Source organism: Manis javanica, chromosome 9, assembly GCF_040802235.1.
Source record: "Manis javanica isolate MJ-LG chromosome 9, MJ_LKY, whole genome shotgun sequence".
Taxonomy (NCBI): domain Eukaryota; kingdom Metazoa; phylum Chordata; class Mammalia; order Pholidota; family Manidae; genus Manis; species Manis javanica.
Genome location: NC_133164.1, coordinates 51,540,309 through 51,553,941, shown reverse-complemented (window position 1 = coordinate 51,553,941; position 13,633 = coordinate 51,540,309). Strand labels below are relative to the sequence as shown.

Genomic DNA, 13,633 nt, shown 5'->3' with positions numbered 1-13,633 from the left:
TAGACTCAGGAACTGTGTCACTCTTGAATTGGACAACAATTATGTGTAATTTAGAACTAATTTCCTATAACAGTATAACAGAATAGTATTGTGGAATCCACACAAGCACTGCTGAGTCTGTATGCATATGTCTGTTTCTTATTACAGTTGTAGCACAAAGTTAAACACACCCAGGCATGTGCTAAAAATAGAAGGGGAAAAGAAAAGGGAGAAACACTGGATTTTTTTTTTGGCTGGTATTCCGGTTTGATGATTACATGAACCACGAAAGCAGGGCTGGAGAGATTTGTAGTCATTAAACTAATTGTAAAGAATGGCAAATAAAGGATGTGAAGTTTGGCATCTAAATTTCTGGACTGTTGCCATTACCTACTGATTCATGTAGTGTGCCCTGGGTACTTTTTATCAGTTTTCAATTAATGGCAGTTACTAGGGTGATATAAACAAGAGTGATGACCCCAGCGGAGGGAGAAAGTCTCTACTTTGCCAAAGACGAAGATCATTTAGGCAAAAATTCAGAATCAAGTTTTTGTTCACATAAGTTTTGTTGATATTGGTTATTCCTAAAATCAGCTATTTTGAATAAAAATATGCTTTAAAAATATACAGGTGTTTTGGATGACAGATTGGTGCTTTAAAATTTTTTGCATTCATTGGTAGAGAATAAGTATGGATTTTATGGATAAAGTTTGAAGTTTGGCCCCCGTCTTATATTTCCGAGCTGTGAGTAAGTGTGCTGTAATGCTCTCTGCCCCATGCCAGGGGCAGCATGACTCATCAGGAGTTGTTTTCTCATTAAACCTTGTCATAGGCTCACAAGTTTCAGCACGACATTCCAGGCAGCAGCCAGTCTGTGAGAATTGGCTCTTAAAAATGAAACTGTTGCTATCTCTTATATAATTTAACTCTCTATTTCACTATTGCCCACATTTGCAAGCAAGGGCTTCATTTTTTTTTTATTTCTTTGTTTTTTTCTTTTTAATCTATTCTGTATTTGCGAGAGAAAGGAATGTTGTCGGGTTCGAATCAGTATATATCTTTGTTTTGTTTTTTTTTTTTTGGTTCAAAGGCCGAACAGCACATAATGCCTGCAGTGAGAGGATTAATCAGTTTATACTTAATAAACTCAAACCAATAGCAATGGCATTTCCTAGGAGCTTGTTGAAAAGGCAGAATCTGAAACTCCACCTCAGATCTACTAAATCAGAATCTGCATTTTCATTAGGTACTCGGGTGATTCATGTACTTGAAGTTGAAGCACTGATACAGAATTTAGAAAATGGAACACCGATTGAAAAGATGGAGATTTTATGAAAGGAAATACTCAAATTTAAGCAGTAGTTTGGGAAATAAGATCCACAGAGCTAAGATCAAAAAATGGAACTTATTAATAGGAAGAAAAGCCTAAATAGCAGCTATCTGGAAATGCAAGATTAGCAGAGAGAAGGTGTTAACCAGCTGTTGTCCATCTAAGCCAAAAAGACAATAAGAAAAAACCAACCCTTGTTGAGGAACAAAGCACTTTGTTTTCATACAAGGAAGAAGTTCTTGATGTCAAGGAGTGTTAAATATTTAATGGTGTTATCCTGAGATGTGGAATTCTTCTGGGAAGAAATAGATACTTCCTTGACTAGGTAGGTGTGGTCCCATTTAGAGCATCAACTAAATTGCTTCTCATGATCTTTTTCAGCCTAATTAATCCATCTATCAGCCATCTGCTGAATTCCAACTGCATTCAGTCTCATGATTCAGTTTTCACTGGACCTCTTGAGCATCAGAAAACCTATCGCAGACTACACAATTAACACTTTTGTCATTTCAGAAAATGAAGAGACTACTCTCTATGTGGTCACATGCAATCCCATTACCTTATACTTCATGAATATGACTGGGAAAAGTGGCTATTTTGTGGATTTTTTTGACATCTTCCCAAGAATGGCCAGTAGAGTTTGGCAGCCATTTGTGACAGTGGCTCCACTTGGAAATCCTCTCAAGGGTCAAGTGATCCTCCACGAGCAGCAGGTAATGCATCCCAGGCTACTCACATGGGACAGTTATGCCCAGAGTAACTTATGTGAAAGAAAAAGCAAGAGTGATTTTCCATCTATACCTGAAAATATGCACTTTCACGGAGATCAAGGAGAGGTGCTGAAGGGAGGGTCAGGTGTCAAAAAGACAAGTTGGTATCCTCCTCTCTGCAGAGACTTCAGCATGACCTTGATTCTAGAAACATGTAAGTCAGAGTTTCTCAACCTTAGCACTAATGACATTTGAGCCTAGATAATTATTTGCTATGAAGCCTAAATTCTCTGGAGAGAGAGAGACAACAAACAAATAGACCCACAAATAAATTTGCCTATTTTAGGTAGTGACAATAAACAGTGCCACGTCCTCAGGAGTGATGGGGCTAAGAGGAGCTGGAAGAGTGAACACAATGAGAAAGAGCACTGAGATGCCTTCTCTTAGGAGATGACATTTTATCTGAAACCTGAACAACACTTTTTATGTGGAGACAGCCACAGAAGTACACTGAATGAAGTGTCTTGGTCTCTCTAGGATGCTGTAACACAAATAACATAGACGAGATCGCTTATATGCAACAGATACTTACTTCTCATAGGCCAGGAAGTCCAAGATTGAGGCACCAGCAAATTAGTGTTTGTGAGAACCCACTTCCTAGATAGCTGTCTTTTCCCCATAACCTCACATGGCAAGGAGCAAGGAGGAAGGGAATTTTTTGGTGTCTCTTTTATGGGAGCAGTAATCCCATTCATGAGGACTCTACCCTGTTTGATCACCTCCAATAGGCCCCACTCCCAATGCAATGGAGTTTAGGATGTCAACCTATGGATTTGGAGAGGACATAAACACTCAGTCCATTGCAGGAATACGTTGAGATGCATCTAATGATGCTTAAGTCCCAACCATCACTACTATTGTAAGATAGCACTAACCGAAAGTACAGATGCCCAGGGTCAGGCTAAAAATAATTCCAAACAGAAAATAAAGATTAAAAGACAGGCTATGTTTCAAAAAGTGAGAATTCTAAAGGTCTAAGGTAAACTTCTTTACCAAGAGAAAGCGCTGTAATGTTTTTGCATACCTATCACCCACCTTGTATCTACCAGTACCATATTAAGTATATTTATTCATTCAACAAATATATATCATGTGCCTACTATTGGGGATACTGCAGTAAACTAAACAGCAAAAATCCTTGTCCTCAATAGCTTATATTCTGGTGCAGAAAGATAGTAAGCATAATAAATAATTAAATTATATCTTAAGTTAGAAGATGAAAAGAAGAGTAAAATAGAAGGCCAGGAGAAAGATTGCTATTTTAAAATAGGGCAGGTGGGCAGGGATTTTTAAGCAAGGTGATATTTAAGCAAAGACTTGACAGAAGTGAAGGGGAGACCAGATACTTGGATTAAGAGATTTCCAAACAAAGGGAATTATAAGTTTAAAGGCCCAGAGGCTGGAAAATGCCTTTTTCCATCTTTAAAGTGTGTTGGGAAAGACTGAATGAGGAGAAGAATATAAGGTGATCACCCAGGGTACAAACATGGTGGAAAGGGTGGGGAAACAGATTGGGTAGCGTCTGATAGATCACATGATGCTCTGGACCCTGGCTGTGCATGAAAAGGGAAGGTGTTAGAAGGTTTCAGGCAGAGGAGTAGCATGATCTGACATATTTAAAGTATTTTTCTGGTTTCTCTGTAGTGAATGGTCTATAGGTACTAAGGCAGAATGAAGGAGACTAGTTGAGATTTTTGCAATGATCCAGGCAAGAGATAATTGCAGTTTGGAGGAAGATGGAGGTCATAAGTAATGACGGATTCTGGATATATTTTGAAGGTAGAACCAGCAGGATTTCCTAATGGATCAAATTTATGGGGCGAGAGAGAGTAGATAATTCAGGGCAACTTCAAGGGTTAGGACCTGAACAACTGAAAGGATAAAGTCACCATCAGCTGAGATGAGGAAATAATTTATTTGGGAGGGTTGATCTGATGTTTGATTAAATTTGAGATGCCTATTAGACATCTAAGTAGATGAAACTGGAGTGCAATGGAGAGGTTAGAACAGGAAATACAAATTTGGGAGTCATTGACATATAAATATTATTTAAAGACATGAAACTGAAAGAGATCACCAAGGGACTGAATGTGGGCAGAGAAGTCCAAGTACCAAGCCCTGGGGTAGCACAATATTAAGAAACCATGGAGATGAGGAAGAATCTACGAAGGGATTGAAAATGAGTAGCAAGTGAAGTAGATGGATAACTCAGGGGATGTGGCATCCCAGAAGGCACATGACGAGTATCTCGAGGCAAAGGATTGATTACAAAGGGTTGACAGTGTGCCAAGTGAATGGTTGCATACATGATCCGAGGTCATTCTTCCAGCAGCCCAGTGAGGCAGCAGTTAGCCCTATTTTCATGTGAGAAAATGGAGACTCAGAGAGTTTAAATAATTTGCCCAGTAAATACATGGTAGAACTGAGAGTTAAACAAAATTGGATTGGACCCACCAAATTAAACTTCCATTCTCTCACTCAATGCGGATACTTGGGGAAAAGAATAGTCTGAAAATGTTTATTAAAGTATTCGTAAGAAAATATTAAAGAAATGCAATGTTGTTATTTCCTATTTAAAAGTCCTGTGAGTGCAAAGTGTTAACAAGAAACAATACTTTAGACTGTGTCTAAGGAAGAGAAAAATATAGCATAAATAACATTCCAGTATTTCACTAAGTCAACTTTAACTTTAGGCCTTGCCTTAAGTAATTATCGTAAATTCTGAGCTAATAAATTTCTTTCTGGTTTTCTATTTTTTTTCATTTCACTTTCTCCTATAAGCAAAGTTTATAAATATCCAGATTTGCTTACAAAAGTTTGTGTCCAGCACATTGAACTAAAAGTTTTACTTTATCGATTTCCAACAAAATACCAATACCATTGAATTGAATAAAGAATCTGTTATAAAAAATGTATGATGTCTTTATGATTTTTAATTCAGTAAGCCAATTAACTTTGGATAAGAATCTAAATTTGGAGTATTTATTCAAACAATCCTGTGAAATTTTCAGATGTCAAATTTATATATATCAGTTCTTTCAGAGTTCTAAATTTTCAGGTTCTCAGCAAGTATTTATGTTGTCAGAGATCCATTATTTGGCAACACTGCTGATTAATACTTTGTTCACTTACAGTAACTTTCATCAGAGAAGTGTTTCAGTGTAAAGATGTGCTCGACTTCCTTGGCCAGCACTGCCTCCTGGCACTCTCGCATGTTACCTGCCTTATCCCTTTGGCCACAGTTTCAGTTTTCCAGAAAGCTACCTGCGCAAGCAATATCAGGATACTTCCATTCTATGTACCTGCCTCTTCTTTTCCCAGAGAGGATGTCTTAGCTGTCTACTTTGTATTATGACCCTGTTAGATTATAAGACCTCCTTAATTCCAAATGAACAGCATGCAGCTGTAAAGTTTAACAAATGACCAATTATTCTAATCGAATAAAAAATTAGGGCACTGCCATCAATTTCTTCTCCATTCTTCCCTAAATGAAAATGGAACTAAAATATTGCAGAGAAGTACTTCCATTAATTTATCTATCCCTTGTCTTTATAAAGCTTTGCTATGCATGCATTTCCCTGGTTAGTTTAAGTCGTTCAAAAATTCCTTGCTAAAATAAAACCTTAAGTGAGGAAAGGGAAACTTTGCCATGCCTAAAAATAAAGACACCCCCCCTCGCCCCCCCATGAGATTACTTATTACATCTGTACAAAGTTTAGAATTTCAGACTTTAGGACATTGAGGTCATCCAGAGGTTACTTTTCTCCCAGTCAAATACAAACATAATAAAATTGCTCGCTTGCTTCTCCTGCCTGCCCCCCTTAAAGGAGCACCAAAGCCACAGTTACATGTACTCATGTGTGACGCAAAATTCTATTTTTAAACTCAGACAGACTATATCATTAGTCATTTTCAAAAGGAAACCATTAACATCTAAAAGAATGGAGCCACAGAACTCCTTCGTGTTACCAGTTGCCTCTAAAACTATCTCTAAATACAAAAAATATGTATGTTTTCCTTCACTTAGAAAGACACACTTTTAGTTCACTTACACCAAGTTATGAGTGTATAAGGGTTAGACCCTAAAAAGGAAGAAAAATGCAAAACCGTAGTAACTTATTTTTCTGCTTAATCGTATCTGTTTAATCATCAGCTTATTCTTATGCTTAATCATTTTTTGGGATCAAACACTATTTTTAGGAGTTCTTTTGCTTAGAAAAGTTAATATTACCCCAAATTGCTTAAGAGCTGAGAATTCATGTTAATGTTGTACATATTTATCCTACAAAACAGTTTCTCCTTTAAAAAATACTTAAATAAGATTTAATCTAGAATGGAGACTGTAAATTTTTAACTTATTATTATATTTTCTTAAGAAAAATTTCAGGGTATCACTATCATTTTCAAACTTTCAAATGCCAGGAATACTTCTTGTATATTTATACTGTGTTTTCTGTTATAAGCTAAAAAGATTCACATTGTAAACAGTTATTGCTTAATGAGAATAATGTGCTAATAACCAGGATTGCATTAACATCTGAAAAGATCTCCCTTGTACTAAAATTTGTCTATTCTAATAAAAGTATATGCAAATTGAAACCTAAAAAAATGTTGATTTTAAAAGGGATATTCCTAACACAAATTCTTCATGGAGAATTGAATATTATACACAATGATGCACTCTTAAGAGTGATGTTTGTGGAAATTTTTAAGCTTTGTCAACATGCTTAGTAGGCTTTTTTAATATAGTCAAGATGCAGTGTATGAAGGGAAGGAAACTATATTGTGTGACTAGCACTTTAATTCTTGAACGCTTCAGTAAAATTAGTTAGTAAAATAAATTTGAAACCACACTATGGGGTCCCATGTATTCATCCAACGCAGATGAATCAAATGTTTTTACATTGTTTTTCTTTCTCTCTAACTGGATTACATCACAGGGCAAGGGCCATGGTTAATTCATCATTGTATTCTCCTTTGTGCTTTAAATATAAGCTGCCCAATATGTATTATGAACAAACATTTCATATTACATTTCCTATATTTTGCTAAGTGTGTATTGATTCTATGGGTGCTTTTGTGACTTTATTTTACCCAAAGAAAGTTCTTGAAATGAAAAGTTTGTAAGACTTAGGGTAATTGGAGGAGCCCCAAATTTCAAACAAAACAAAACCAACAAAGAAAGAAAAGACAATTGTCTAACAGTGAGGTCTGGGCGAACAACTTGCAAGTGCATTTGTGCAAACATGTTAGTCTAATCAGATGTCTTTATATTTTACTTAAAAAGCCAGCTTCTGTGCATCTCCTTAAAATATTTCATCTTTTCTGGCTTTCTCAGTTTTAAGTTCTTATTTCATGTGTTTCTCCTTATTTATTTAATGCTTAAGGTTTATTTAAAATTCTTCTCTTGAAAAAAAAACACTCCTAATTACTGAGAGATTATTACTTCATTTGCATAACTGTGATTACTACTCCTGGAAAAGCCTTCTTTGTGCAGTATTAGAGCACCAGCTAAGTTCCTCAAGCTCAGGGATTTCAGGATGAAGAAAAGTCATTATTAGCCAGGTTCTTGTGGTCCTTTGTATTTTCCTGCTAACCCATCTTTATATTATGTATGTATTTTCTGACCTGAACCTGGATTTGTGAAGAGAATAAATGAGATTTAATTATGCACAGTGTAAGAAAGTTTTCAACAGAACATTTCTTTAAGTGTAATTTTGATAAAAATAAATGGACTTTTTAAAAATAATCAACCCTCTTAATTTCCTCATTAATATATAATAAAACAGAAACATGGTTAAGCTAGCCTATTTTTAGAAGGGAATGGTTGTGAGAAAAATCTACAAAGAAAATACCTCCTGTGTTACATAATCAGAAATACCTTCACAAAACCATCTAGTGCTTTAAATTTTGTACTAAGGAAAATCATTTAGTGTCTTTGGGGTGTCGCTTAAGTACTTCAGTGTTGTCATCCTCCCTTTCATTTATCACTCTATGCTTTATTTCCAGACTGCCAAAAAGCTGCTGTTTTTTTTTAAAAAGCAACACATCTTGAGCTCTTCACTATTGTTTTTATTTTTATTTTATTTTACTAAAGTATCATATACAATCTTATGAAGGTTTCACATGAGCAACATTATATTTTCAACATTCACCCATAGTATCAAGCCCTCACCACCTCCCCACTGCCGTCACTGCCTATCAGCGTAGTAAGATGCTCTAGAGTCATTACTTGTCTTCTCTGTGCTGTGCTGCCTTCCTTCACTATTGTTTTTATTTCCAGAGTAATGTCATCCTATTGTTAGATACCACTGGCCATGCCCTTCGCCGGCTCATCCTCCCTACAGAAGAGGTCACATCTAAGAAACCTTCCTGGTGGAACAAGGAGGAAGCTGTAAGCGATACCAACTTGGCCAGCAAAATGCCAAGGCTTTTCTATAGCTTTCTAACCACAGAGTTGCATGCCCTTCTGAGGCTTGTGTTTCTATAATGCGCAAGAGAGTTCTCTTTATGCACTTACAGATTTTAATACAGTATATATATCATTAAATTACAGTATCTTCTTTTTGTATCCTTCATAGTCACATGAAGACTTGTTAGGATCAAACTAATAATAATAAGACACCATGAACTATTTGAGTGTGATGTTCATGACAAATTCCTGATTGTGCAGTCACTTTAACCTGTTTTCCAATTATGTGTTTGTTTTGGATTTATATGTAAACCCATAAATATGACACCTGGTTGCAACCTATTAGATAAATAGTTTATTAACTAAATTAAACAAGTAAATAAATATTTTAGGCTAACCCAAGAGAATTTATCCTGTCATTCAGAAAAAAGTAATGGATATAAAATAAGGCTTACACTCTGCCCAGCTGGACAGCATTCTTAAGTATTAAAAAACTGTTAAAAAAGAGATTTTAAATGTCATAAATGTATCCAAATCTAAGACAAATTATTTCCTATGTATTTATGTTATAGTATAAATTCCACAGTTAATTACCAGATAGCATGCTTATTTCTAAGCAGCATTTGGCATTATTTTTTAAGTTTTATTCTAAAGATGTTCTAGTATGTACTTCACAATAAATTTTGAATATATTTTAATCCATGTTATCAGAAGAGGCTTAGAGTGGATAAAGAGGTAGCTTCTCAAAGAATTATGTTTTATACTTTGAAGAATTTAGTCACTGAAGAGACCTGACTACATCTGACACACTTAATGTGAATATTGTGTTTTGTTTTGTTTTCAGGAAACATATAAAATGTGTAAAGAATTTTCACACAATAACTGGCTGGTGTTCTACAAAGAAAAAGGGTAAGCTCATCATTGTAGATTTAAACTGGGATCCTTGTTTCTTGCAGTCTATGTCATCTTTTAATTGTACCTGTTTACTGTAAAGCTAATGTCACCAAATTATAAATGCTTTATTATAAGTGTAACTCATCCCACATTGTAAAACATTGAAAAACAGACCTAAGAAGAGACATCACTCCTAATTCCAAATACAGTGACTGCTAGCATGGCAGCTATCACCCTTCATTATTTCTTCTTATGAGACCCTTGCACAGCTTGGAATGTTGTATATCCATTTTCTCAACTAACATCTTTCTATGTTATTATTTAGTCTTAAAGACATTCTCTTCAGTGTGCATGACATCATGAAATGATTGTGCCGTTGTTGCTCAGATATGATCCCCACATTTCCTTTCTGATAGAGTTCTCTTCTACTTTTTCAGGAACAGCCTGACTGTGCTGGATGTTCTAGAAGGGCGAGCTCATACCATCTCACTTCCCATCAACCTTAAGACGGTTTTTCTTGTAGCAGAGGACAAATGGCTTCTGGTGGAGAGCAGAACAAATCAGTGGGTGGATGTACATAGTATCTCATGGAATGTGCTGTAGCTCAACTTTGCTTATCAGTTATCTAGCATCCTCACTGTTCTGTCTTCCTGGGTCTGTCTATTAACAATTTCCAAATTGGGCAGCATCTCTATAGGTGAAAGCTGGGAGGGGAGGGGGAGAGCAAGTTCAAACAGATTAAATATGACTTCACAGAGTAATTATAAAAGTGTTTCAGAGGACAGCATTGGAATAAACAGTAAAAATTAATGCCTTTTACATATGATCCATATTTATTTGGGCTTTTTCCTATTAGCACATTGAAAATTCACTGTATTTTTGCCAAATAGTTCAAAATAGATTTACAGGTTATCCTCTCTTCAAAGGGCCACAGTCTCAGTCCTTTAGCTGTTGATTTTTTGTAACTCCACAGAATCCACCCCTTAGAAGTTTCTTCTTCATTTTATCTTATGTGCTCTTTTTTTGGTTATATTTATGTTTGTGTTGCCTCCCCCTTGGACTGTACATTTCTTGATAAAAGGTACATTTAGTGTTCTTGGGATGAATAGGCTGCCCAGGAAATTTTGAGTCCTCTTCCTCATGCATTACATCCACTAGCTAAATGCAGGCTCTCTCTGCCCCTCTGCAGACAAGCAGAAGTAGCCTGCTGCAAAAGATTTCTTTCTGGCTATTTATACATCCCTATTTTAGAAATCTTAAAAATAAGTATATCAAGGGTATTACAGTAGTGAAGGCTTCTGTCCCTTAGCTGTTCACAAACCAGAGGCCAGACTCCCACTTACTAGCTGAGCAAACCATCATATCAACAGGAGGCCCCATAATAATAAGAGTGTGTCTCATTAGCATTGATTTTTTTTTTTAACAGCCCTTTTTCTTATATGAAGTGTTAGGTTTTCGCTTCACATTAATTACTGCATGGTTAGTAGGCACTGCTCTTTATATGTGGTGTTGAGAAGTTCCTATTAATTCATGATGTAACTCTGATGCTGCGAATTATCCTCAGAATAAAACAAGGAGGCTTTGGTGGCAGGGAATTCTTGATTTTTTGTGGTCTGGCTTTACGGTTACGAGAAAAAGAAAAAATTTTCACTTGAATGTTTTGCTTGTTTACAGGAAATATCTTCTGACGAAGCCTGCGCACATCGGATCCGAGGACAACGGGGTTTGCCAGCTGTGTGTGTTGAACGAGGAGCCTCCCAGCACAGGGCGTGGAGTTACACGAGGTACGTACTCTGTTCTTTGTGTTTATGCTGCGCAGGTGCTTAACGTGCCCACTGTCCTTTAGAAGCATTTAAGAGCACTAATATCAACATATGGTAAATTTATACCAAAAGAGAAAACTTAGTCCCTATACTAGAAATAGCAAATAAGAATCTACCATCTTTTAAGTTCTATGTTTGAATTTTTTAGCTGACAAACCAGAATTTTTATGTACATTTAGCTTCCACGTCTATCTTAGGATAGGATTTTTTCTTTTTTACATAGACCATAAGGATTTCTACTTAATTCATCACAGTTTGAGGGGATGAACAGTACTTATGAAAAAAAATCCAAAACATACCACCGCCAACCCTGGGTTGGGTCAGTTTCACATCTTTTCTGCACGGTGCTATTCGTGATAGTATTTATCACTAATAATATTTTGAATTCCATAAATACGTGAAATCACCTTGAGAAGATGCGTTGCTTGTAAGGACTGAGTTTTCTCAGACAAAAGGCCATGAATGTAATTTAAAATATTTTCTCTTTTTTAACTCGTGCTTTTCTGTTTGAGTTGGTGAGAATGAAATCTTGCAAAAACTAATAACTGAAGCATTTTAGGGGATTTGGTGTCTAATGTTTCTCTGACTCTTTAGAAACAGATTTCAGCATACCTCATAAAATTTCAAGTGATCGACTATCATCTGAAAATCTAAGTTCAGCTGTGGGACAGAAGATTGCCTCTCCTAACCGAATTCTCTCAGATGAGAGTAATTACGCTACAATTGTTGTTGGCTTCCCAGATCTCATGGTGAGCATCAGTTTTATAAATTTTTTAATAAATTTTTCTTCCACTCAGTTTGATATGCAATCTCTCAGGCTGTTTGAGGGGGTAACTAAACATGTAGTGATATTATGGTAAACATTTCAGATCAAATCTATATTCCAAATCAAGTCATTAAAAAATGGGTTCTACCTATAAAGTTTCATTGCTTTTTTAAAAATCAACACCCAAAGTGTAATTAGCACTAAAAATGTAAATTAAGGAGAAGCAGTATTCTCCATACATGGGAATTCAGATGGCACAGTTAAATGCTTAGCCTGCTGATGATTTTCTATCATGTTGTCTTAATGTGTGCTCATGCAGTCTATCAAGAGGAATACTTTGAGACCAACAGAGTAACATGTCTTCTAGAATTTATAAAAATTAAATCTGTTGGGACCTCATTGCTGTAGATTACATTTTTCAACACTCATGAACATCAATTCACTTCCCATTGAGTTTTACTCTGAGTTATGTCTTTGCAGCATCCAGATTATACTATAAATGGTGATGGTCTCCACCTAATTGGCTCTTAGTCCCTTTGGCTTATATTTACTATTATCTATAAAGAAGAGGCTATTTGTAGTTGACTTCAGATGAAACAAGGTACCATCTTTTCCTGATGGAAATATAGGAAAATGAAATATAAAGGTTATTTCAGTCCAAGTTGCCACCTAATAACCTTAGATGTAGCTCTGTGTGTTTTGACTAAGCCTTTAATTTTCATCATTTCCTTTGTAGCTTTTAGATGGGATGATTATCATCTAAAGATAAAAATATGGGTTCTGCATAATGGTACACTGATCTCATGCCTCAAAATTTTAATGTAATTAATGGATGGTGAGTACTTAACAGTATAAGACTTTTGAAATGCAAAACCCAATTGATAATATGTGGCTTAGGACTTTGCCATATGTCTTTCTATTATTAAGTGAAAAGCATTTGCTGTGGTTATTATATAACTGAAAATGATACATCTTGTTAGAATACAGAATGCACAGCAATCTTGACTAACTAAAAGAGGTATGTTTTAATATGCTTTCTGCAATGATTGCTACTATCAGTACAGAAAATACTGGAGCTAAATGTCTGAGGATAAACTACTAAAAAAATTGATCTTCTGATTGAAGAAATTAGTATAGAACTATACTGTTAAGAAAGTAAAAGCTGAGTGTAAGGCACTGTTTGTATTTATCATACAGAAATCCTTTACATCCCTTAGGACTAGTGACCTTGTTAAACTAAAAGCTCCATCCCCTGTATTTAGTATGGTACCCATCACATGGGTGGTGTTCAATGAGTATTTGTCAAATGAAAGATTAGAGTCATGTAGCCTTTCAACATTTTATAACAATCATATTTTTTAGATCCCAGTAGTTAGGCACTGCACTGTTCTAAACCCTTTCACATGATAATTAATTTTTGCAACAATTCTACACGGTTTCATAGATGAAGAAACAGAAACAGAAATGATATCCCCTAGGCCACAAAGATTGTGAGTAAGGGAGCTGGGATTTGTCAGGTGTGACTGACACGCAGACTCATGTCCTTTTTACTGCACCACAGTGCCTTTCAGCTTGTATGTGAATTTCTTGATTCTTCATAAAACGATCTACAAAGAGGTTTATGTCACCTCTTATTAACTTTATAGCACTGTAAGAAGC

At 35.8% G+C, this 13,633-nt stretch overlaps 1 protein-coding gene across 8 annotated transcripts in view; it reads left to right on the top strand.

Annotated features, from left to right (window-relative positions):
* VWA8 (von Willebrand factor A domain containing 8) overlaps nt 1-13,633 on the top strand; it is a 386,353-nt gene that overhangs the window by 228,494 nt on the left and 144,226 nt on the right. For all 8 annotated transcript variants that reach the window (XR_012121063.1, XR_012121064.1, XM_073212563.1 and 5 more), the window contains 6 exons: nt 1,823-2,022; nt 8,363-8,473; nt 9,336-9,400; nt 9,823-9,948; nt 11,060-11,169; nt 11,803-11,957. Coding sequence is in view for 6 of the 8 variants with exons in the window: in XM_073212563.1 (XP_073068664.1) it covers nt 1,823-2,022; nt 8,363-8,473; nt 9,336-9,400; nt 9,823-9,948; nt 11,060-11,169; nt 11,803-11,957 (767 nt within the window). In the remaining 2 variants the exon portion in view is untranslated. The remainder of the gene's footprint in view (nt 1-1,822; nt 2,023-8,362; nt 8,474-9,335; nt 9,401-9,822; nt 9,949-11,059; nt 11,170-11,802; nt 11,958-13,633) is intronic.